Source organism: Lolium rigidum, chromosome 3 (assembly GCF_022539505.1).
Source record: "Lolium rigidum isolate FL_2022 chromosome 3, APGP_CSIRO_Lrig_0.1, whole genome shotgun sequence".
NCBI lineage: Eukaryota > Viridiplantae > Streptophyta > Magnoliopsida > Poales > Poaceae > Lolium > Lolium rigidum.
The window spans coordinates 234,352,932-234,378,046 of NC_061510.1; the positions used below are offsets into that span (position 1 = coordinate 234,352,932).

General features: G+C 49.3%; 1 protein-coding gene and 1 long non-coding RNA gene across 4 annotated transcripts; both read left to right on the forward strand.

Moving 5' to 3' along the window:
* The first annotated feature begins 3,533 nt into the window (after positions 1 to 3,533).
* On the forward strand, positions 3,534 to 13,956 carry LOC124703145. 3 transcript variants are annotated; one of them, XR_007002964.1, is made up of 6 exons: positions 3,534 to 3,975; positions 5,075 to 5,141; positions 5,278 to 5,685; positions 12,628 to 12,741; positions 13,408 to 13,501; positions 13,678 to 13,956. It is a non-coding gene; the product is annotated as an uncharacterized LOC124703145 (long non-coding RNA). The 3 variants fall into 3 exon arrangements; XR_007002965.1 differs by lacking the exon at positions 5,075 to 5,141 and having other exon boundaries at positions 3,535 to 3,975; positions 5,278 to 5,492; positions 5,591 to 5,685; positions 13,678 to 13,954; XR_007002963.1 differs by lacking the exon at positions 5,075 to 5,141 and having other exon boundaries at positions 3,535 to 3,975; positions 13,678 to 13,955.
* Positions 13,957 to 20,324: 6,368 nt separating this feature from the next.
* On the forward strand, positions 20,325 to 24,948 carry LOC124696189 (protein LONGIFOLIA 1-like). Its single transcript, XM_047228952.1, has 5 exons — positions 20,325 to 20,493; positions 21,267 to 21,334; positions 21,477 to 23,111; positions 23,210 to 23,351; positions 24,194 to 24,948. The coding sequence occupies exons 1-5, from the start codon at positions 20,325 to 20,327 to the stop codon at positions 24,946 to 24,948; spliced, it is 2,769 nt and encodes a 922-aa protein (XP_047084908.1).
* Positions 24,949 to 25,115: the final 167 nt, after the last annotated feature.

Below are 25,115 nucleotides of genomic sequence, written 5' to 3' on the forward strand. Positions count from 1 at the left end.
AAATGAGAGCATTGGATGCTCCCATTTCCAAGGAAGAGCTTGTCAAGTTCGTCCCAAGCTTCCTTGGCGGTCTTGAGTGAGCGGATATGAGCGCGGTCCTTGGGAGTAATGGCCAAGTGAATCATGTTGATGGCGATGGCGTTGAGTTGGTCGTCCAGCACTTCCCTTCTTGTCAAGTTCACTGGGTCTTGTGGTGAATATCCCTCTTCAATGATACGCCAAAGCTCGGTAGAAGCGCTGCACACATGAGAACGCATTAAGAATTTCCAATCACCAAAGCTATTAGATTCAAGTAGTGGTGGTGAACCATGAGGCAAAATGCATGGCATGGGTATTGGGACATTTACGGCATAATCACTTGGTGGAGACACCGCACGATTATCTCTTAATTGTCCCGCAACCGAAGATTCATCCTTCCCTTTTGACGAGGTGTCAATATCCTCAAGATCCTTTTCCCGAGGTGGCTTTGTCGATTGCTCAACAAATCCAACAAAAGGAAAAGTGTTAACTTGTGGTGGGGAAACATTGACACCTCTCTTAGTATCTATGATGGGGTTTGATTTTGGAGTAATCAACTCCATCATCATAGCCTTCATTTGAGATACAATGGATGACTCCAATTTCTTGAGGTCATCCAAAGTAGCCGGAGTATTATCGGAAATTGATGATGGAGATGATTGCTCACCGGGAAGGACTCCATTCACAACCACCTCTTGTTCGGCCATTTCTTAGGCGGTAAAGCCCGAGCAAGAAAACCTCGCTCTGATACCACTTGAATGGATCGTAGCGAACAAGAGGGGGGGGGCTGAATGGCGCTACGACAAGTTTTAGCCTTTTTCAATTTTTAGTGCAACGGAAGATAAAGGTGAGAGCTTTAGCGATAGCGGTGTTCCTACAATGATCCTAGGACAAGTGCAACAAGCAAAGGAATCAACAAGATAGTAAGAGTAAGGAGCGAGACAACCGGGGGCGCGGAGACGAGGCGAGGTTTGTTTCCCGCAGCTCCTTCCACAATAGGAAGTACGTCTGCGTTGAGGAGGTGCTAGTCTCACACAAGAGACTAGACGGCCACACCACGAAGGAAGGCCTCACCTTCTTCCTCGAGAGAGCTCCACGAAGGTGCTCCCCCTTCTCCACTAAGGCACCGATCGAGGCGGTGATTCCTCCACAAGGTTGGGGCGAGCTCCACACACAAGGATGCTCCCAACACCCTATGGAGCTAGTACATCACCAAGCTAGCTTCCATAGCTGCACATCTCCAATGTCCCACCATAGGAACCCTACCACCAAGATCCACTAAGGAGTACCACGAATTGGCGAACTTTCTCTCGGTAGAATGATAGATCGGGGTCTCCTCCACCACTCCTCAAAGTATGAGCAAGATTGGTTGGATGGATGGGGAGATCCCCTCACTTTGAGCTCAGCAACAATGGAGGAGAGAGAGAGAGAAGAGCTAAAAACGAGCTGGGGAAGAAGGGACCTTTATATAGGTCCCTCCAAATCCAACCGTTATGTGCTGTTTTTGCCTAAGCGGTACTACCGCTTTTGGGAAGCGGTACTACCGCTCTGAGTTCGAATCCCCACAGAACTTGTCCACGTGGACACAGAGCGGTACTACCGCTCGCGGTACCGCTTGAGGTACCGCAATAGGGTCCAGACCTTACTAGATCCAAAGCGGTACCGGAGCGGTACCGAAGCGGTACTACCGTAACGAGTTACGGTACTTGAGCGGTACCGTGGGCGGTACTACCGCTTGCAAGCGGTACTACCGCTCATGGTACCGCAGAGGTACCGTAACGAGTACTGTGGGACAATCTCGTGTGAAATCCTCAGAGCGGTATCTCAGAGCGGTACCAGTAGGGGTAGCGGTACTACTGCTCCTGGTACCGGTAGTACCGATATGACTAAAACAGAATTTTCCTCTTTTCCTCTCCTACCATGTTACCTCGCGACACACACACGAAACCAGAAAGCCTAAGAACTATGCTTCAGTCTTCTGATCATAATGTGTCCAGCGAGAGCACCGTACACCTTGCAAACCTATCAAGGTTAATCTTTGTGCACGGTTAGAATTATTCGAGTGTTGTTATCAAACACACAAAACAAGGGATATAGATCTTGCTCTTACAGTTGCTAACCAAATCTGATCCGAATCTGCGCTGATGAAGCCTCTCCGACGAATCAAAAACTCCTCCTGCGAGATCAAGGTGAACGAGGCAAACCAAGACAAGGGAGGGGTTGAGGTTGGGGTTGGGGGCGACGAGCGCGGAGTATGGGGAGGCGCACCAGAGGTGGCGGTGGTGGCGAGGTTGGCGGTGTGGTCGCGGGAGCCTTGGGACGCGGGAGCCATCATGCGGCGATCGTTGTTCCAGCATTGTCCAAAACGGCGGTGGCCTCGCCGGCTCCGACGATCTCCGTTATTATTCTTTCTTATAAGATGGAAAAAATCTGCTGATGGTTTTTGCATGTGATATTTGATTCCTCTTAAAAAAACAAGTATACTTGAAGAGACTAGGAAACTGCAAGATTATTCATGCTTTATAGGAAGAGTACCCATCTCCCCATCACGTGCTTTAATTTAGGCAATCTGCGTTGCTGTTTCTGAAATTAAAATTTGGAATGTCCGAACTCTCATTCACTGCATCACTCCACTGTCTCAAGAGTAGAGCATCTGTAGCAGATCCCATATTATTATTATACACTATATAAAAGTTAAACAGATTAGCGATCCCTGAGAGATTTGGTTACCGTTGATGCGCTATTTTCTCCATCGAGATCTCAGCCGTTTGGTGACATATGTCCAATTTTACAACCCAGATGCTAAGGCTAGCCATAGTGCTAGTATCATAGCTAGTATCATGCATATTGGTCCCACAAAAATGCTGATGTGGCAGCTAATTAAGGAGGAGAGATGAGATTAGAGTATCATAGGTAGATACCGTATCATAGCGCAAATAACGAGAAAGATTAATGCTAAACAAATCTTGTACACAAATTTGCATTGAGATTCTAAAAAACAATAAATATAGCATAATTATGATACTACTTTATGATACTACCCACTATAGAGATAGTATCATGTAGTAGTATCATATGCATGATACTACTACATGATACTTACCACTATGACCAGCCTAAGAGCAATTCCAATAGTATAATCAACTGTTGGCTATAACAAGATGTCATATCATTTGTAGTCATTATATAGCTAACATGTACAATAGTTGGCTATAAGAATGTAGTACTTTACTAATATATGGCCCACCTTTCACTCTCACAAGGTGCCTAGGAGCACGTGCAAGAGATTTCGCTATCGATAAGTAGCCCACCTCCCTTCTCTCTCCTCTTATCTCTCCTCTAACTCATCTAAAATATATTATTTAATGTCTTATAGTCAGCTGACTGGACTCTATTATACTTGCTCTAAAAGGTGCTCGGTGGCCACGGAACATGTTCGAGCCTCCGGTTTCTGGCCGTCCGACGCCCTTCGTCGTGCTCGATCTCGCGGCCCAGCGGAGAGATGTCCCGACAGACCTGCACATGGCCCCCAACAATTTCCCACCTGGGCCCCGACAATACCGGGAGAAGCGCCGCTACCTCTCTCGCTTGTTCCTCTCCGCTCGTTCCCCATTTCTCCACCGTGATTTCTCCTGGGTTTCGTCGGTGCAGAGTTCGTCGGCCGTTGAGCGCGCTAACCTCGTAGGCGGAGGGCGAGCGCGAGCAAGAGGGCGACTAGCTCGTCGGCAAACGGAGCCGCTCGGTAGTGCGGCGAGATCCGAGTCGTCGAGCGAGCTGCGCGGCCGCGGCAACGGGAGCGAGGCAAGCGGAATTGCGGCGAGATCTGAGCGGGCCAGCGGGGAGCTTGTCATGCGTGAGGGCGGCGAGTTAGTCGGGGGAGGGCGAGCATTGGGAGCCAGGTCAGGGTGCTCGGGAGACGAGGATGCGTGACGGAGATGCCTAGGTCGAGTACCTGAGGTAATCTTCTATGTACAAATCTCAACCTGAAACATGTGGTTCGTAATGGTGTAGTGTATGTTTGAGATTTCTAGTTCTTAGGATCTGGGGGATTCATCTCGCGTTAGGTCACATACGAAGCTTTTTTTTTGTACGCCTATCTGCTATTTGATTTTCTTTGTACGAATTAGCAAGCCATGCTTTGTGGATCCTCACGGTGCATATCTCGTTGTGAACTAGATATCCCTAGTACTTTCTCTCTTGCAATAATGCTTGCTCATGTATGCGGACTGATGAAGGGGATTTTTAGCCTCAGCCATAGTGTTTCATATGTTTGGGGGGATTTACCAAGTTGTTCATCTGATTTGGGTCACTAAAATTCAGACTAAGCTGCTTTTTATCAGCATACTTTAGTTTGATTTTCAACTTTTAGTTTGGGTATATTTTTAGCACTATCCTTAAGCTGTGTAATGATTTTCTTTTAAGTTGTTTTGTTCAACATGATTAAGTTGGATTTTAATTATACCCTAATTACCTACCTAATCATGCTTTTTTCAGTTCAAAATGGCTAACGTTCTGAAGTTGGTAGTCACTTGTTAACCACCCGGGAGTTCTTTATCTGACTTTCATGTTAATCACAACTATCAAGTGCACTGGCTGTAATTGGCAATTTGGACAGTTTAACAAGGTTTCTATATTGGGGAATTCTTTGGTTGTGCTGCATTTTTTTTATGCCATGAAATTATGTATAAGTTGGTAATCTTGCTTAATCAAGTTGTTTTATCATTACGGTTAAGTTGACTTCTGAAAGTAATTAAGTTGGTTTTAATATCATGCTTAATTTAGCTTCTTACATTAAATTATTTTTTGATACCATGTTTAAGTTGGCGTCTAAAAGTAATTGAGTTGTTTTGATAATTATGCCTAAATTGGCTTTTGAAAACAATTGAGTTGTTTTCATAAGTATACCTTAGTTGGCTTTCGAAAGTAATTGAGTTGTTTTGATACCATTCTTAAGTTGGCTTTTTAAAGTAGTTGAGCTGTTTTGATAACTATATTTAAATTGGCTTCTGAAAGTAATTGAATTGTTTTGACACCATGCTTAAGTTGTTTTTGACAGTGATGGTATGGATGCTTGCTATAGTTTTTTTTGGAGGTGGAATATGTCCTGGGAGTGGTGTGATTAGGTGATTCTTACCGTGTGATATGTGCTTTTAGTTCATACATGTGAACATTGTCAGTGTGTGATTTGGTGCTGAACATACTACTGGTTCTTGCTACTAAATGGTAAATGTGGCTTCTCTCTTTCTGGCATTGATTCAGAGACCTTAGCTTCACCGTCGCCGTGCGGGTGGAGATCTTGGCACCGTTGCTCCAGGACATTCCCCTTGACACGCACTCGCCGGTGGTTCGGTCCAGCGCGACCCTGCCCCGCAGTCATCTGGGACAAGCATGAGGAGCTGCCGCTGGTCTGGTTCTCCAGATGCGCCGCGACCAACTGTTGTTGCTGCTGACCGACCCCTCGCCGTCGTGAGCTGGTGAGACATCACTCCATTTCTACTTTGCTAGTTTTGCACTCCTCTGTTATGCGCGTGCGACCTCACCTGCTCTTCCCTTGTTGATGCTTGCGTGTGAGGGTACATGCTGCCCAAGGCCGCGGCGATGGCAAAGATGGTCCAGGAGGGCGCCCACTCTGATTGCTTGCTCAACTTCGACGACGACGACCTGCAGGTGACTCTCGTTGTTGCCTTTCCAGATAAATGTGTTTCTGCCCGTCATGCAACGGGGATCGTTGCTTGGTGCAGACAAGGCTGCAACTAGTTTCGACCTAACCACAACAAGTTTTTTAGCCTGTGTTTGTACCTAAAAGGTTGAGTATTTGTTTTTCTGACCTCAAGTTTGTCAATCTCTTATCTTTTGGTAAATGAATGGGCGAATTGTTGCTACTTAGGCTGATGCTTGATGAATGGTAGTAGTTTATCTATCTATCTAGTAAACGAGGAGTGGCAAGCGAAAATCCGGATGCTAATTTTTTAGGAGTACTGTGGATAGTGGGATTAATTAAGTTGTTATATCAGTAATCTTAAGTTTGAAATAAATTAAGTTGATTCTTCCAGCATGCTTGGGAATTGGTACAATCTATCGAGGCATTCCTTTTGAGCAATATGCATAGCGTGCCCACTTGTTTAATTAGTTGCCTTCTCAACATGCTTAAGTTGAGTACTGAAATTAGTTAACTTGATTCCTCTAGTATTCTTAATTTTTTGGGTATTGGTACAATCTATTTAGGTGTTCCTCTGTGTGGTAGGACCATGATGGTCACCCTCACGAGTGGTACTAGTTCTAATCCAATGGGGTAGAACATAAATTGTCTTGGTTATCTTGGTCAACATGCCTATGTTGGCTTCTGAAAGTAACTAAGTTGGTTCCGCCACTGTTATGGTCGGTCTGACCTATACACGCAGGAAGCCCACTAGTGGCTAGTTGTGGGCTTAGCCCAAGTAAATTAGGGTTTAGAGGAGGCCGTCCTCCTATATAAACACTTGTACCCCTTCGAGATTAATCGTACAATATTCGGTATCACTATCGTCTCGTCTCCTCGAAGGGAGACGGAGACCCCCGCGCCCCGCCGCACCAACCCTAGCCGCCGCCTCCTTCCTCCCGCGACGGCGCCCAGCCGCCGGCGCCGAGCTCTCCAGCCTCTCCGCCCTCACTTCCACCCTTACAATCTCCGCCCTAGACCCGGTAGAACCCTAGCCCCTACCACTTTGGTATCAGATTGCCTAGGTCTCATGGGCTCCAACAGCCCCCCCGTCAACCCCATCGCCGCCACGTCCGCCGTCGCCACCAACACTACCCCCGCCGCCATGACAGGCGCCCACGCGCTGCAGGGGGCCGCCGCCGCCGCCAACGGAGACCAGGCCGCCGCCGCCCCCACGGGCCTCGACCTCCTGCCCGCCACTTTGGCGGACCTCGCCGACGCTCTCGCGCCATCCGCTTCGAGCTCGCGGAGATCAAGGCCGGCCAGCACCCGCCGCCCCCACCGGCCGCCGTTCCGCCGCCGCCCCCACCGGCCGCCGTTCCACCGCTGCCCCCACCGCCCGCCTCCACCGCTAGCAACGGCCGCCCCGCGTGGTGGCCGCCATCGCCCTCACCAATTCCCACATGGATCGACGCGTCGCCCGTCTACACTCGGGACCGCGGCGCGGACGACGGCTCAGCAGCCCGCCCACCCCTTTCGCGGTCCCGGCGGGTTTGCGCCCCTTCCGCCGCGAGCATGTCCTTCAACCCGGCCGCCGCGAGGCGCCCCCGAGGTCCCGCCTCCGGCACAGCAGCCCGCCCCGCTTCACCAAGCCGGAGTTCGCCACCTACGACGGCGCCACCGATCCCCCGAACCGGCCGAACCATTGCGAGCAAGTGTTTCGGCGGCAGCGGACGCTCGCCGCCGACCGCACGTGGGTCGCCTCCTATCACCTACGGGCGCCGCGCGTACTTGGTACTACGCCCTCGAGCAGACGAGGGCGGGATGCCGCCCGGGAGCGTTTCCGCGACGTGTGCCTCCGGCCGGTTTGGGCCGAACCTACGCGGCAGCCGCCTCGCCGAGCCGGGAAGCCTCGCCTTCACCACCACGGTCCGAGACTTCGCCGACCGCTGTCAGCGCTCGCGTGCCATGCCCCCGGCGTCTCCGGCGCGGCAGCCGCGCCGATCTCTTCGTCGGCGGCCTCCCCGACTACATCCGCGTCGACGTCGAGATGCGCGAGCCAGCGGACCTGCAGACGGCCATGTACTACGCACGAGCCTACGAGCAGCGCGCCCTCGCCATGCAGCAGGTCTACGCGCAACGTGGCAGCGCTCGTCCCGCGCCCCGACGCCCACCGCCCCGCCGCTGCGCCCGCAGGCCCTCCTGCGCCGACTCACCCCTTCAAGCGGCTGACGGCTGCGGAGCAGCTTGAGCAGCGCCGCCAGGGGCTGTGCTTCAACTGCGACGAGAAGTACGCACCGGGCCACACGTGCGCCCGCCTCTTCTACCTGGAGACCGTCGACGATGCCGACGTTGAGGCCCTCACCGCCAAGCTCGCGGCCGCCACCGTCACCGAGTCTAGTGTCACGACCTACGCGCCAGTCGACGCGTCCGCCTTCGTCGTCTCTCTTCATGCTATGGCGGGCATCAAGACGGCAAAGACGATGGTACTTCCGGTGACGATCAATGGGGAGCATCTCACTGCGCTGGTGGACACGGGCTCCACGCACAACTTCCTGTCCAACACCGCCATGCGCCGCCTCGCTCTCCAGCCGGCGGGATCGGAGAAGTACAGGCCACCGTCGCCAACGGGGATCGTCTTACGTGCCGTGGCGTGGCGCGACAGTTCCCGTGCTCGTGGGCGACGAGCCGTTCTCCATCGACTGCGTCGGCATCGACTTGGGATGCTACGACTTCATCCTCGGCCTCGACTTCCTGAGCACCTTAGGCCCCATCCTGTGGGACCTGGACATGCTGTCCCTCATCTTCTGGCGCGAGGGCGACCGCCGTGTTCACTGGACGGGCGTGGGCAGCACTGGCACATCCCCGCAGCTCCACCTGATGGCCGCCGCGCTGGACGAGGCGCATCCGCTCTTGGCCGACTTATCGCAAGCAAGACGGCGACCTCTTCGACGAGCCGCAGTGGCCTCCTCCTCGCGACCGTGTGACCACCGCATCCACCCGTCGCCAAACACGGCACCCGTAGGCCGTGCGGCCGTACCGGTACCCCCAGCCTGCGAAGGACGAGCTCGAGCGCCAGTGTGGCGGTCATGCTAGCACAGGCATCATTCGGATCTCGACGTCACCGTTCGCGCCCCCGTGCTCCTTGTGCGTAAGACCGACGCGCACGTGGCGTTTCGCATCGACTTCCGCGCCCTCAACACCGTCACGTCCAAGGACAAGTTCCCATCCCCGTCGTGGATGAGCTCCCGGACGAGCCGCATGGCGTGCACTTCTTCACCAAGCTCGACTTGCGCTCGGGCTATCATCAGGTGCGCATGCACCCGGACGACATCGCCAAGACGGCGTTCCGCACTCACCATGGCCACTACGAGTTTTTGGTGATGCCGTTCGGCCTCTCTAACGCACCGGCGACCTTCCAGGCCCTGATGAACGACGTGCTTAGCCCCTACTTACGCCGCTTTGTGCTTGTTTTCTTTGATGATATTTTGATCTACAGCGCATCCTGGGCGGAGCACCTGCAGCACGTGGCCATCATCTTCAACGAGCTTCGAGCGCATCGTCTTCATCTCAAGCGCTTGAAGTGCTCGTTTGGCACAACCTCCGTCGCATACTTGGGCCACGTCATCTCCGCCGACGGTGTCGCGATGGACGCGGACAAGGTCGCTGCCGTCGCCGCCTGGCCGACGCCCCAGTCGCCGCAAGCTCTTCGCGGATTTTTGGGCCTCGCAGGATACTACCGGCGATACATCCAGGACTTCGGCCTCATCGCCGCGCCCCTCAAGCGCCTGCTTCGCCGCGACGCCTTCTCCTAGGACGAGGAAGCGGCCACGGCCTTCGCCGCCCTGCAGCGGGCCCTCACGACGGGTCCCGTTCTTCAGATGCCGGACTTCGACGAGCCATTCGTGGTGGACTGCGACGCCTCCGGCATTGGCTTCGGCGCCGTACTTCACCAGGGCGAGGGTCCACTCGCCTTCTTCAGTCGCCCCTTCACCGCGCGCCACCACAAGCCACCACAAGCTTGCCGCATATGAGCGCGAGCTGATCGGGCTGGTCCAGGCGGTACGCCACTGGCGGGCGTATCTTTGGGGCCGGACATTCCGTGTGCGCACGGACCACTACAGCCTGAAGTTCTTGCTGGATCAGCGCCTCTCCACCGTGCCGCAACACCGCGTGGATCAGCCAGCTCTTCGGCTTCGACTTCACCGTCGAGTACCGCCCGGCCGCCTCAACACGAGCCGCCGACGCCCGTCCCGCCGAGACGTTGACGACACCGCGGACGCGCCCACGCCGGTGCAGCCCTTCGCATCCACTCCGGGCCATATTTCGCCTTCATCGACGAGGTTCGCCGCGCCATCGCCACGGCTACGGATGCGCAGCGAGCCGCGCGCCGCCCGGCCGACGGCGAGCTGGCCGCGCCATGGCGCCCGGACGAGGGACTACTCCTCCATGGACGCCGCATCTTCGTGCCGGATCATGGAGACCCGCGCCACCGTGCCTTGTCCTTGGCGCATTCTCGCAGTCACGAGGGCGTCCGTAAGACCCCGCACCGTCTCCGCGCCGACTTTTACATTCCGTGGATGGAGCCCCGGTGCGAGATCGGCGCGGGCGTGTGACACATGCCAGCCGAACAAGACGGAGACGCTCCGTCCGGCGGGCTTGCCGCAGCTCGCCGGACGTGCCGTCCCAGTGCGGGCGGACATCTCCATGGACTTCATCGAGGGGCTGCCGAAGGTTGGCGGCAAGTCTGTCATCCTCACGGTGGTTGACCACTTCTCCAAGTACGCGCACTTCATCGCCCTCGGCCATCCCTATACGGCGGCGTCCGTGGCAAGCGCCTTCTTCGACGACATCGTTCGCCTCCACGGGTTTCCGTCTTCCATCGTCAGTGATCGTGATCCTGTGTTCACGGGTCACGTATGGAGGGACCTCTTTGAGTTGGCGGGCGTGAAGCTCCGCATGAGCACGGCGTTTCATCCTCAGACGGACGGTCAGTACGAGGTCGTCAACAAGATCATCGCCATGTACCTGCGCTGCATCACCGGGGATCGTCCACGAGCTTGGGTGGATCGGGCCGGCGTGGGCCGAGTACTGCTACAACACGTCCTACCACTCCGCGCTGCACGCTACTCCCTTTGAGGTGGTCTATGGGAGGCCACCACCGGCGATGCTTCCCTATGCGTCTAGCACGGCCCGTACTGAGACAGCGGATGACCTGATGCGTACCCGCGACGAGATACTGGCCGAGGCGCGCCGGCCGACTTCTTCGTGCTCGCGACTGGCTAGGAGGTACTATGATGCACATCATCGCGAGGCGGAGTTTGCGGTGGCGACCGGGTCCGGCTACGCCTTCTTCACTCGACGACCCGGTCCTTGGACCCGCGCTCCAGGCGCAAGTTGGGACCTCGTTACGCCGGTCCTTTCCGTGTGCCGGAGCGCATCGGCAAGCTCGCCTACCGCCTTGAGTTGCTCGCGGGCTCGCGCCTCCACGACGCCTTCAACGTCGGCCTTCCGAAGGCCTACGAGGGCGACCCTCCTTCGCACCACCAGCTCTTCCACCTACTTCGGATGGGCGTCTCGAGCCTACCCCGGCGAGCGTGGCTCGCGTGTTGAAGGCCCGGCAGCGCCGTGGTGTTTGGCACGTCTTGGTGCATTGGACAGGCCCGCCGGAGGACGAGGCGACTTGGGAGAAGCTTGAAGATCTCCGCCGGCCAGCTTCGAGGTTCAGCCTCGAGGACGAGCTGTTTGAGAAGGCGGGGAGAGATGTTATGGTCAGTCTGACCTATACACGCAGGAAGCCCACTAGTGGCTAGTTGTGGGCTTAGCCCAAGTAAATTAGGGGGTTAGCTCAAGTAAATTAGGGTTTAGAGGAGTCCTCCTATATAAACACTTGTACCCCTTCGAGATAATCACACAATATTCAGTATCATTACTGTCTCGTCTCCTGAAGGGAGACGGGAGACCCCTGCGCCCCCGCCGCACCAACCCTAGCCGCCGCCTCCTTCCTCCGCGACGGCGTCCAGCCGCCGGCGCCGAGCTCTCCAGCCTCTTCGCCCTCACTTCCACCCTTACAATCTCCGCCCTAGACCCGGTAGAACCCTAGCCCCTACCAGCCACCCTGCTCAAATTGCATTTTATCATGTTGCTTTTTAAGTACATTTTTTTCCTTTTGAAATTGGCTATTGGATTGTTAAGAAGCCTTGGTCAACATGCCTAAGTTGGCTTTCGAAAGTAACTAAGTTTTTTTTTGGCTCAACAAGCTCTAATTTCCTTTTATCATGTTGCTTTAATTATGATTTTTTCCTTTCGAAGTTGGCTACTGGATTAATTAACTTGCCTTGGTCAACATGCATAAGTTGGCTTCTGAAAGTAACTAAGCTCAAATGTGTTGTTTTTCTGATTTTTCTGGCACTAAAATTTGAGATGAATAAGCATTATGGTTGTTCGTTTCTGTTTATTGGTCATTGGTCAGGAAGCTATTATTATCTGGGTGCTTCCTGGTAGGACTGCGCTCTGAGGATGACATTGTTCATTCATGCTTCTTTAGTTGTTTTAACTATAGCCTTAGTTTGTTTTTACTATAAACCTGTTGCAGCCAAGACTAGCCCAAGTTGTTTTCACTATATCCTAAGTTGTGTTCTTTAGTGTTTTCACTATAGCCTAACTTGTCTTTTAGTTTAGCCTAAGTTGCATTTGTTTCGTAACCTAAGATGTAGCAGGGAAATCACACATTTTTTATATATCCTAAGATTTGTTTTTTAATCTAGTTGTTTTCACTCTAGCCTAAGTTGTTTTTCCACTCTAGCCTAAGTTGTACCAAAGATCATGTAGAGTTGTATGATGGTGTGTTCTGCTACACTACCCTCTTTGTTTCTAAACTTAGTTGGGATTAACGACATACTTAAACTTTACTTTGTTTAAAATGTTTTCATGTTGCACTCAAGATGATATTTTCCTCCTACCTTTTTTAGGTTTTTCACTCATATCTACTTACAATCGATATGGGCTAGTGCAACCTGCATTTACCAGAGCGCGAAGAAGGCGGAGGGAGCCACCGTGCACCCCAACTACAAGTCAGTCAGCGGGTATGTAACAGGGAGGACACAGTTTGTTTTTGGTTGGGCGTCCAAATGCTGCATCCAAGCCTAGCATGGTTGCACCTAAAAGTAATGTAGGCACAATTGCACATTTTATGGCTACGCCAAATGCACCTGGAGCAGTAAAGGCTCCTCGCGCACGAAGGAAGGTTCAAGCGGTGCATTTTTCTCTATATATCCATGTTCTTTGTTGTGGTCGTTATCTTTTTATGATAAAAAACCATTGGTGTTGATGGTCTCTGGTCCTGCATATTCTAACAGTAAGATAATCTTCTATGTTTTTGTCCTTCCATCCTAACTCCTAAGTTGTCTTTTTCCTGTAGCCTAAGTTGCAGCAAAGATTAGCCCAAGTTGTTTTCACTATAGCCTAAGTTTCCTTCTTTAGTTGTTTTCACTAAAGCCTAAATTGTCTTATGGTTAGCCTAAGTTGAAGTCTAGTACCATTTTAATTTTTGTCGTGCAAACCATATCACTGAACTACTTTAGGAAGTTGGAAACCTGAGAGCCTGGAGTTTATATTACCTCTTCTTTTTCAACTGCATTTTCTGTTTGATTGCGTCTGCTATATCATGATAAGTTACACCTAGGATGTTTTGTTTTTCATTGTATGCATCTGTCATCCGTTAATTCAAACTAAGTTGCTGCTATGGGCAGATAGAACAGTTGGTCTGTAGATTTGCCGACCAACTCTGATGTGACAGCTTGAGTGCAATACTGCGGTTCCATGTCATCGACATCATCATCTTCAGTAAGGGGAACGTTCAGATCCAAATCTGACATCTGTGATATGATAAATAGCATTAGATTTTGCATTTTTTCGCAATCCATGGTGATGCAATATAACTGCAAAGTAACTTGTGCATTTTTCATGGCACAACCCATGCCTTTTCTTACATGGTCCCATTTCTTTTCCCTTGTTTTCAGACATTCGGTTCGCGACGGTGGTAGCATTGTCATGGAAGGAAAGTTGTGTCCATGCCTCCCCAACATCCACTAGACACCACTAATGTACAAAGCAAACAGAAACTATGGGATACCCTATCTGCATCTACTAGTGTACTCGGCTCAAGAAAAGATGCATCGTTTTTTTGGTATTTTGTTACTAGTGTACTGTTGAGTGTTGATGCATAGACAACTGGTACTCCCTCCAGGATTCTCTGTGAAACCCACTTTTATGTCTGAATAAACTGCACTATATTTGTATCTGTGAGGATGCAACTTATGTCTTGCCCAGATCTAGTTCAGGTAAGGAACAATCTACAACATAAGTACTGTTTTTGTTAACCTAGAGGGGATTTCTCATGAAGTTAGGTGCTGGAAAGGTTGTGACATGCAGAACAAAGGGGATTTACCGAGGGTCGTTTCTTTCTTGTCTGGAAGGAGTTGCCCCCTTGATTCATATGCTTGGATCCATGCATATCTGGAGGAGGGAGGAGGGAGGGGGAGGGGACCTTTTGTGCGTATTACTTGCAGCAGAAGATCTCGAGGAGGGGAGAAGAGAGACAGAGAGGCGGAGGATGCGCACCAGGTAAAGGTGGGCTTGGTTGTTTCGCAAAAAAAAAGGTGGGCTCGGTTTCCTGAAGGCTAAAAGGGTAGCGTGATTCCCGTGCTGGCTAAAATTTCCTTTTCGGTCGTGCGGGATTCGATCGGGAAAAACTTTCCCTTTTGGGGTCGAGGGCTGGTTTACACCAACGAGCCCCCGGAGGCTCGCTAGCCACGTCCTTGCAAAAAACCCTATTTCTCTTCTTTCTCTTGGCTTCTCCAACCTCTGGCTCCCAAATGCACGTGCAGGCTGATGTGCACGCCTCCTTCCACATGGCTTCGCGCCTTCTAGGCTCTTCTTCAACACCCGCCTTAGCCCTACAGACCGTGAGATTTCCTCAATAGTTTTGGGTGGAACGATGCCCTTTGTCTCGGGCTCGGGTACGTGTTTATATAGGCCAACATCGGCAAGATCTGATATATGGTTGTTAGTCACGTGAGGGAGAAGCTAGGCAACGATCTGATCTTTATACATCAGATCAGATCGGTTACAGAGTCCTTATCAATCTATCCTAATATATCTCCCACACGTGACAAGGTTGTTACAACAAATATATTTGTGGCGCTAACACCCCTCCTCAATCACAACCTTTTTTAAGGTTGAGATTGTGCTTGAATTCTTCAAGTTGCCGTATTGGTAAGGCCTTTGTAAAACCGTCTGCCACCTGATCCCTCGAAGGAATAAATCTGATCTCAAGCAATTTGTTTGCTACTCTCTCCCTTACAAAATGGAAGTCAATTTCAATGTGCTTTGTCCTTGCATGAAAAACAGGATTAGCAGAAAGATAAGTTGCTCCCATATTATCACACCATAAACAAGGTACTCGTTTCCTTTGAACACCCAGTTCTCCAAGTAGAGACTCAATCCAAATTACTTCAGCTGTAGCATTTGCCAAAGCTTTATACTCTGCTTCTGTACTTGACCTTGAAACTGTGGCCTGTTTTCTTGCACTCCAATAGATTAAGTTAGGACCAAAATAAACAGCAAAACCACCTGTAGATCTTCTGTCATCTACACATCCTGCCCAATCAGCATCTGAGAAAGCACTTACTAATGTAGAAGGAGACTTTCTAAATGTCAAACCAAGACTTGTTGTCCCTTTGATGTATCTCAGTATTCTTTTCACAGCTGTCCAATGAACAGTGGTTGGTGCATGTAAATACTGGCATACCTTGTTGACTGAAAATGCAATATCTGGCCGGGTAAGAGTTAGGTACTGGAGTCCTCCAACTATGCTTCTGTACCTTGTGCCATCATCCGATCCAAGCGCATCACCTTCAAAGGCTGACAATTTTTCTGATGATGAAAGAGGCGTGGCTGCTATCTTAGCATCCTTCATTCCCACTCTAGTCAACAAATCAGATGCATACTTTTCTTGGGTTAGTACAATACCATCATTTAATTTTCTAACTTCAATGCCAAGAAAATAATGTAGATCACCTAAATCTTTGAGTGCAAAAGCTGAACTCAAATCCTTGAGAAGTGAAGCAATTGCTTTGTTTGAGGAGCTTGTGACAATAATGTCATCAACATATACTAGCACAAAGATGGTGATACCTAACTTATTGTAAATGAATAATGATGTGTCAGCCTTAGATGCTAGAAAGCCAAGCTCTTGCAACTTTGAACTTAGCTTGGCAAACCATGTTCTTGGAGCTTGCTTGAGACCATACAGAGATTTGTCAAGTTTGCACACATAAGATGGTGCATGGGGATTTTCATAGCCTGGTGGCTGCTTCATATACACTTCCTCTTCCAGAACACCGTGAAGAAACGCGTTCTTTACATCCAATTGCCTGAGACTCCATCCTCTTGACACTGAAATAGCTAGAACAAGTCTAATGGTATCAGCTTTAACAACAGGGCTAAAAGTGTCCTCATAATCTAAGCCATATCGTTGTTTAAAACCTTTAGCTACTAATCTAGCCTTATATCTATCTATTGTTCCATCAGCATTTCTTTTGACCCTATATACCCATTTACAATCTATAAGATTTATGCCCTGCTTATGTGGTACTAGATGCCAAGTTTTATTGTCTACAAGTGCATGATATTCATCATCCATAGCATTTTTCCAATTTTTGTCAGCTAGTGCAATTTGTAATGTAGCAGGTTCTTCAGAAATGCAAGAAAGACCGTAGCGAACTGTACCGTCGGCTTGCGCTTTCCAGTTTGTTGTCTGGTGCGGTACACAGGCTCAGCTGCAGGAGCATTATTCGCAGAGGATCCCAGCTCCCCCTGCTGCTGCTGCGCCGGTGCAGGGAATCCGGGTGGAGGCCCGTGCCCCTCCTGGCGACGTGATGTGCCAATGATTGGCCTGGCACGAGCGGGAGAGCCGCTGATTGGCCCGCCCTCCATATGAGCTGTGCCACTGGGTCGACCGGATGCTGAAGTGGGCCCCGTGGGCCCATGTGGTGGAGCAGGAGCACGACGCGTGTAGACACGCACGGGAGTTGCCCCTTGAAACGCCCCAGAAGGCACCGACGTGGACGGCGCGGGTTCGCTTGCGCGGGATCGAGGCGGATTGCCTGGCTGACGCGCAGATCGCGACGCAAGAGCTGATCCCGGGGCAGATTCTTCGAAGATCTCTGACGAATCAGCATCGAGATCAGTGCCCGAGCTGTCGTTTTCCCCCAGGTCGCTATTAGCACCGTTTGAGCTCGAATCTGAGCCGTTTTGCTCCAAATTTTCTCCTGCATCCTGTTGGTGTACCTGCGGAGATACTATAGGAACAAAAAATGGTGAAACATCAGGTGTTAGATCAGTACATTGTTGCTCCCCAAAAGGTTGTTTCGATGAGTTTTGAAGAGATTCTGGAAGTAGAAGAATTGCTTGGCGAAGGAGAGCTCCAGCGTTGGGATGAAGTTTGGAGAATGGGAAAACGGTCTCATCAAATACAACGTCTCGGGAGATATATACTCGGCCAGAGGCGACGTCTAAACACTTCACACCTTTGTGCATGTCGCTATATCCAAGAAATACACATTGCTTGGATCGGAAGGCTAACTTGCGTTGGTTATAGGGTCGAAGGTTTGGCCAACAGGCACAACCAAAAACACGAAGAGATGTATAGTCAGGTTTTTGGTGAAGTAGACGTTCCATAGGTGTTTCATCATTTATGACTTTGGAGGGGAGCATATTAATGAGATGAGTGGCGGTAGAAAAGGCTTCATCCCAAAATTTTAAAGGCATGGATGCATTGGCAAGAAGAGCAAGCCCAACTTCTACAATGTGACGATGTTTCCGTTCTGTGGAACCATTTTGTTGGTGGGTATGAGGACATGAAAGATGATGAGAAATGCCAATGCTTTGAAAGAAGGGGGTTAGTTTTTCATATTCACCACCCCGTCAGTTTGTATGGCAATGATCTTTTTACCGAATTGGCGTTCAACAAGATTCTGGAAATTCTTGAAAATTTGAAATACTTCTGATTTTTTCTTGAGAAGAAATATCCATGAAAATTTACTAAAGTCATCTATAAAGCTTACATAGTATGAAAACCGTCCGACGAGAGGATGGTGCAGGTCCCCAAACATCTGAGAATACAAGTTCTAGAGGGGAGGTTGACACACTAGTGGACCTTGTGTAAGGTAGTTGATGACTTTTTGCTCGTTGACATGAATCACAAACCGACTCAATACTAGAATTGCTAGAAAAAGGAAGATCATATTTCCTAAGAATCTTTTGAACGACTTTGAACGAAGGATGTCCTAAACGATCATGCCACCGGGTAGCTGAAGGCTTGGTGGCGCTAAGAGCTTGTTTATTCATGCTTGATGATGATGACACCAGTGGATAGAGACCTCGAATGCATCGGCCCTTAAGCAGAATTTTCTTCGTGACCTGATCCTTGACATAGAAGAACCATGGATGAAATTCAACAAAGACACCGTTATCCAAAGTAAAGCGATGGACAGAAACGAGATTTTTAGAAGCACATGGAATATGAAGAACATTATGTAGATGGATTTTTTTTATGGGGATTCAACAAATGCATGACCAACATGACTGATGTTCATACCTGTTCCATTGGCCGCTTGAATCTTGTCGTGGCCGTTGTACTTCTCCTTCATGGTGAGCTTGTCAAGCTCCCCGGTGATGTGGTCGGTGGCGCCGGTGTCGGAGTACCAGTTCGTGTCGACACCGTAGGCGGTGTTGACGCCCTTCTCCTGATCTTCTTCTTCATCATCAGAGTAACGGTGCCAGCATTTCCAGGCAGGATGGCCTGCCTTGCCGCAGATTTGGCAGACGATGAGTTCGCGGTCGTTGCCGCCTCCACTGCCTTGATGACGTCCACCGCCGCCACCGCGGCGTCCGCCATTGCCGCCTCCTTGATGACAGCCTCGACCACGGCCATAGCCGCGGCCTCCTCCACCACGTCCACGAGGCGCTCCTTGGCCACCTCGGCGTGGTCCACCGCGTCCTCGCGCGACAGCGTTGGCAGAGCCCCCGTGAGTGGGGACACCGAGCATCTCCATGTGGTTGTCGTAGGAGGTCACCTGGGAGTACAGCTCTCCCACGGTTAGCTTGATGTCGGGGTTGGCTCCAATGGCTGCAAAGAGCGGATTATAGGAATCATCGAGACCAGCGAGCAGATACTCAACCAGCTCGTCCTCCTCTATCCTCCGCCCCGCAGCTGCTAGCTCATCAGCAATTGCCTTCATCTGGGCGAAGTATTGGGAGGTGGTTTTCCCTTCCTTCTTGGTGTTGGCGAGCTTGACCCGGAGGTTGGCGATGCGGGTCCTTGACTGGGTGGCGAACATGGATCTGATTGCAGTCCACACGGCGAGACGACGTCTTCATGCCGATCACGGACAGCATGATCTCCCTGGACAGAGAGTTCACCAGGTAGGAGAGGACGTTCTGATCCGTCTGCATCCACGCTTCATAGGCGGGATTGGCCACCTCGCTCTTCTCGCCATCCTTGTTGACGGAGAGGGTGGCCGGCGGTGCTTTGGTGGTTCCATCTAGGTATCCCATCAGGCGAGCACCGCGGATCGCCGGGAGTGCTTGTGTCTCCCATAGAAGGAAGTTGTCCCTCGTGAGTTTCTCGGCCGTTCCCCGGCTTGGCGAGAGGGTTGGCCATGGTGATGGATGAGGATGGAAGGCTCATAGATTGGTTTTGTGGAAGAGTGGCTCTGATACCATGTGAGATTTCCTCAATAGTTTTGGGTGGAACGATGCCCTTTGTCTCGGGCTCGGGTACGTGTTTATATAGGCCAACATCGGCAAGATCTGATACATGGTTGTTAGTCACGTGAGGGAGAAGCTAGGCAACGATCTGATCTTTATACATCAGATCAGATCGGTTACAGAGTCCTTATCAATCTATCCTAATATATCTCCCACACGTGACAAGGTTGTTACAACAAATATATTTGTGGCGCTAACACAGACATGCTAAACAAAAACTTATCCAATAAAACGTCACAAGCCAAAACAACCAACATATAGAAGTTCTCAGAAAGGGAAATCCCTTTAACCAGACTCCTAGAATTCCTTCATATAATTCCTACTAGTACAATCTAAGGAGTCTACATGAAAGAGTTTCTCTTACAGAATCCTTTGAAAAATGCTTCGAATCCAAAAAAGTCAAATGTTCGAACTGCCTCCATAGATGGGGCAGGAACGTGCGTCCAGACGGATACATGCTGAATCTGACGGCCGGAAGGACATATGGATCGACGGATGCCTGACGCTGACATGCATCACATGCCCATGCCCACAATGATCCGCCCCCACATGGCCTCTCTCCCTCCCCTCTCTCTTCACGATACATAAAACCACCACCAGCAAACATTCCTCTGGAACTCGATCCATCCAGCCACAGCCCACGCAAGTACAGAGCACAACTGAAAAAAAAAGCAAGCTCTGCGGTGATCATCACCTACGTAACTCGCTCCTAGTGTTTCAGAGTTCTTGCCATTCCGACGTGCTCACGGTTCTGTCGTCCAAGTTCGAGGTGGTGGTGGTGGTGATGCCTTAAACCGGAGCTTCCCTTTAATTCCTGTACTGTCAGGGTTCGGTAATGCCAGCGAGAATGCTGCGGACTGTACCCCAGGAGGCGACGGAGTTCAACCAGAGGATGGGGTGCATGGCCGGTGTGTTCCAGATCTTCGACCGCCGCCATGGCCTTCTCACGGCGAGACGACGCGGTGGCTGTCGGGGAGCCCGGGGCACGGCGCCTCCAGGTCCAGGTACGCATTGCTCTTTGCAATTCTGCTTCTCCTGGTGTTTCTTCTCGACTCCAAAAGATGGATGCTCCTGTTAAAGTCGAACAGGCTGTTAGGACTCCGGGACTAACAGAACTGCGCCAATGGAATTCTGAGCAGTATTAGCAGGTAGCAGATGCTATAGTAAAATGGGATCAAAGATGTAGTACCATTCTTGGGAGTTACATGATCAACAGATCAATAAACTGTCACAAGGAAGCCAAATAGCATAGCATAAAAGCTGAAGGCCGGAATGATATAAAGTAGAAGCAAATAATATATGCATTATTAGAAAGGTAAGGAGTAGATGACTTTCTAGAAATATTTTTACATGAAGCCCCACAGTGATGTACCGTTTATGCAGAAGCAAATAATACTAGTACCAAACATTTGCATAAGTCATTATACTTGTATATTGGTTGTAATAACATCTTATATTATGGGACGTAGGGAGTGGAGAAATCATGCGATCAAACTTTGACTACTAATTCATATAAGGTTAAAATAGTACGCTTTCATTTGTAACGAAAAGTATATCCTATTAACATGTGCTTACAAAAACTAATGGTCAAAGATGCATACTGCATCCGTGTCAAAATTTCATCACAAAAAGTAACAGGGCAGTATCAGTAAATTTTTAGGTGACATTCTACTTTTGTGTCTCAACAAAATCAGATCATTGCCAGTGCGTTTTTGGTCTTTTTTTACACCCCAAAATAATTTTACAATAACTTTTACTCTCTCGTTTCTTTGTCTAGGCCACGATCATCTACGAAGCAGTGGCAACGACTCGGTGCAAAAGTCATCTACTTCAGATATCACTCTGGTAATTTGCTAATTGTACCATGACATAGAACTAAAGCTAGCTTCTTTCTCCAGGAAGGAGGTGACTCATGCATACATTTTTAGTATGCAGTTTGGCTGCTGAAAGCAAACTAGTTTTAACATGATATTAAATACATATGCAGGACAAAACCTTCAGCAAAAGTATGACTGATAACAGTTATCTTTCAGTGGAATCATCAAAAGCATCCTCTTCTTCCTCAGCATGCTCTTCGCTCTCATCCCGGGATAGCAATAAACCAGTAAAACAGGAGCTCCTCGACATCAGTGAGGAGCCCTCTGTTGAGAGGCCAACAAGGAACTCACCAAGCTTGAAGTTACTGAAGATAGAGGCTGGACCCAGAAGCGCGAAAACCGGTTCTGGAGACACCATGCAGGGCTCCGAGAGCCAGGACTCCCATGACCTGACTGTAAGGACCTCGGCGAAGGAGGTGACAAATGAGTTGCACAAAGATTCGCCAAGGCCATTGCTGATCTCCAAATTAAAAAATGGAACTTATGTGATTGGGGTAGATAGGAGTACCTCGGTTCCAGCCTATGGCCGCGAATCCAGCAGACCGTCACGCTTCTCATGTGATGATCGGCAACTCCTGCGGTCAGTTGAAGCTCAGGGCAGAAAGAAGCCTTCAGCAAGGTCTCGGGAGCTCCCTAGGCTGTCCTTGGACAGTAGGAAAGAGTATATTAATCCAAGTTCACGTCCGAAGAATGTTGCTTACACAAGAACCGATGACAATCTCATTGATGCTTTGAAGCCCCAAGATTCGCCGAGCCATCGGAGGGCTAGCAGCGTCGTTGCCAAGCTCATGGGTTTGGAAGAAACTCCTCGTGCCTACGAGCCTGCAAGGTCACCAAGAATAGTCCATGACGCACAAAATGATGGTCACTCACAATCCCACAGGATGGTGTCCCCAGATCCCACTGTATCTCAGCTGAAGAAACAGTCTCCAGTACTGAAAACCAAGCATTCTTCAAGAACTCTCCCTAAAGCTGCCCCTTGGAAGCTGCAGGAGAGAGGTGCAACAGGCTATAATGCTGAAGAGAAGCCACCGAGTGCATCCTTCTATGCCAACATACAAACAAGGCTCAGAGATCTTAACCTGTCTGAATGCAATAAGGATTTGAGGGCTCTAAGGATACTGGGTGCATTGCACGCAGAGGACACCCCATGCCAGAGTGAAACTGATGGCGTCTCCTTGCCCATTCACAAAGCAGAAGCTGAACTGGCCGCTAATTCTGAAAATTTTCAGTCACCCATTGTGATCATGAAGCCAGCAAGAGGCATCACAAAACTTGATACTCCCCCTTCCGAGCCAAAAGGCTTTGGTAAACTGCAGCACGAGGAGCCATCTTTTACCAGAAAAAGTGGGAACATGGACAGGAAGAAGATCCATTCTGGTAACGACAGCCTGCATTCCAGGGGCAAGGAACCTATAAAAGGCACAATCTCACCGAGGCATTCCAGTTCATTGAGCCCCACGGTGGTGCTGAAGAAGGCTGACCTTGAAAGGATGCCTCGCCCGGTTCCTCTAGTGTCTCCAAGCAAGAAATCCAATGAAGCAGTGTCCCCAAGGGGCAGACAAAGATCAAAGCTTGTACCAGCAAAAAATATCTGCAGTGACGATGAGGTGTTGCGGATTCCTGAAAGCAAAATCAGGTTGGCAAAGCAGGTTGATCTTGGTGTAATTGGTTATCCAAATACAATGGATCCCAAATCATCATTTCTCCGTCAAAGCAATTCAACTTCAGCACTGAATCATGAGGTACAGATTAAATATATTAGAACCTGTGAAGAACCTATCATTCATTCTTTCATTTAAATGCTACTTCACTAATAACTGAGTGGTAACCTTTTTTCCAGAAAACTTCTACAGTTCAGTCTAGGAACAAGAAGAAGATCCATCCACTTGAGAACATCAAGAGTCCTGTATCAGTTCTTGATGTCTCGTTATATCATGACGGGTCTTCCCCTTCACTGAGGAGGATCTCAGATTCCTTCAAAGGTAAGCACTTGAGCTGACGAACATTCTTCCACATACATTTGCAACTGTTTGTTAGTTGTACTTGTTTGGTTTCCATCAACTCAGGAAGCCCATGCTGCTAGTTATAGCCTTATAGGGCAAACATACTTAGCTGTAAGCACATCTCCCAATCATAGTGACAGGCAACCAGGAATCAATGCGACCAAGATATTGTGGTCCTTGAGCTGGGAAGGATCACAGTAATTTGACAGTTGCAGAGACACATCCTAGTGTTTGCTTGTGCCAAATAATTCAAGAGTACATGAGCCTACAGTTGTTGCCCATGCCTGCTACTAACATCTTTATGAAGTCCCAAACATGTTGCACATTCTATGCTCGAACATGGTACATGTTTTTATTTATTGTGGATGCTACTTATGTGGATGAGCCTGCGAGATACGGGCACATATTATGTGAAAATAGGCTAAGTTTTGGTATATATATGATATTTGAAAATTATGTCGAATAATTAAATCACACTTAGAAGTTTGTACTTTGTAGAAATTCTCAGCTATAGCTAAGGTGTTATGCATGCAAAAAAAATCAAGAACCAACTCAACCATGTTTGTGAGATACAGAAAAGGATATATACAATGCCCTATATGGCCCTAACTTGGATCCTTTTTTGGAAGGTTTAATTAGAATGTTTCGACAACACCAACATGTGATTTTCATTTGCATGAAATTTGCAACAAGAAAAATAGATAGTATATAAGAACTTATAGCTTATTTTCACAGGATATGCTCACACATATACCTACGTTGCTTTCTTAAAGCTGAACTAGATGGCCCTAACTTGGATCCTTATTTCTTCACTTCTTCAGATGGTGAGACACATACTTCAGATGAGTGTTTGAATTTAACAAGCCTCCCTGACACACCATCGTCGAAGACAAGCAGTGAGGACAAGCAGATAAAGCCAGAAAACATGAAAGCTCTCATCCAAAAGCTTGAGCTCCTACAATTTTTGAGTGATGAAACTCTGAAGACTAATAAAATTGTGTCATCAGTTACTCCCAACAAGGATCACCAGTACATATATGATATAATTTATGCATCGGGTCTCCTGCACAACGAACTAAGTTTGAAGACTATGCCCCGTCAGCTGTGGGCAGCCAGTTACTCAATTCATCCAGAGCTTTTCCTTATCCTTGAGCAAGCAAAGCCAGACACCGGAAAGCTTCACCGTATGTTCATTTTCGACCTTGCAAATGAACTCATCACCAAGAAAATGGATATCAACCAAACGAGTCGATCAGCACAGTTTCTTCCAACCAAGAAGTTAAGTGGGTGGCAAATTTTTAAGGACTTGTGTGCAGAGATCGATGGTCTGCTGTCCACGGCCTCCATGATAAGATGCTCTGAGGAGGAAGAAGATGGGAGCTTGCTAGCTGCGGATGCATCATCTGGAATGAAAGAATGGAAGACTTTTGACAGTGAGCTACTAGAGATTGTTTTGGATATTGAAAGATCCATCTTTAAGGATCTTATTGATGAGGTGATAAGTGAGGGAGCCAGTGGAAAAGTGCAACATAGGCAACGGAAGCTAAGGAGGCATCTGCCTTTCATTAGCATATAGGCTGAATAATCTTGTAACCTTGCTGTTTTTGAAGAAGTATAGCTAACTTTGTAATGCTGTAAAGCTTGCCAAAGAATAAATAGGCTGCAGGAGTTTGTATAAATTGTTCCTGAACAAACTATCAATAACTCTGCAATCTCGACAAAAGAAGGCACATAACTGAACAA

Coding starts and splice junctions, on each gene's coding strand:
- LOC124696189 (XM_047228952.1), top strand. CDS start 20,325: ATGCCAGCGAGAATGCTGCGGACTGTACCCCAGGAGGCGACGGAGTTC. Junction 21,335..21,476: donor CTACTTCAGATATCACTCTG/GTAATTTGCTAA, acceptor ATACATATGCAG/GACAAAACCTTCAGCAAAAG. Junction 23,112..23,209: donor CTTCAGCACTGAATCATGAG/GTACAGATTAAA, acceptor CCTTTTTTCCAG/AAAACTTCTACAGTTCAGTC.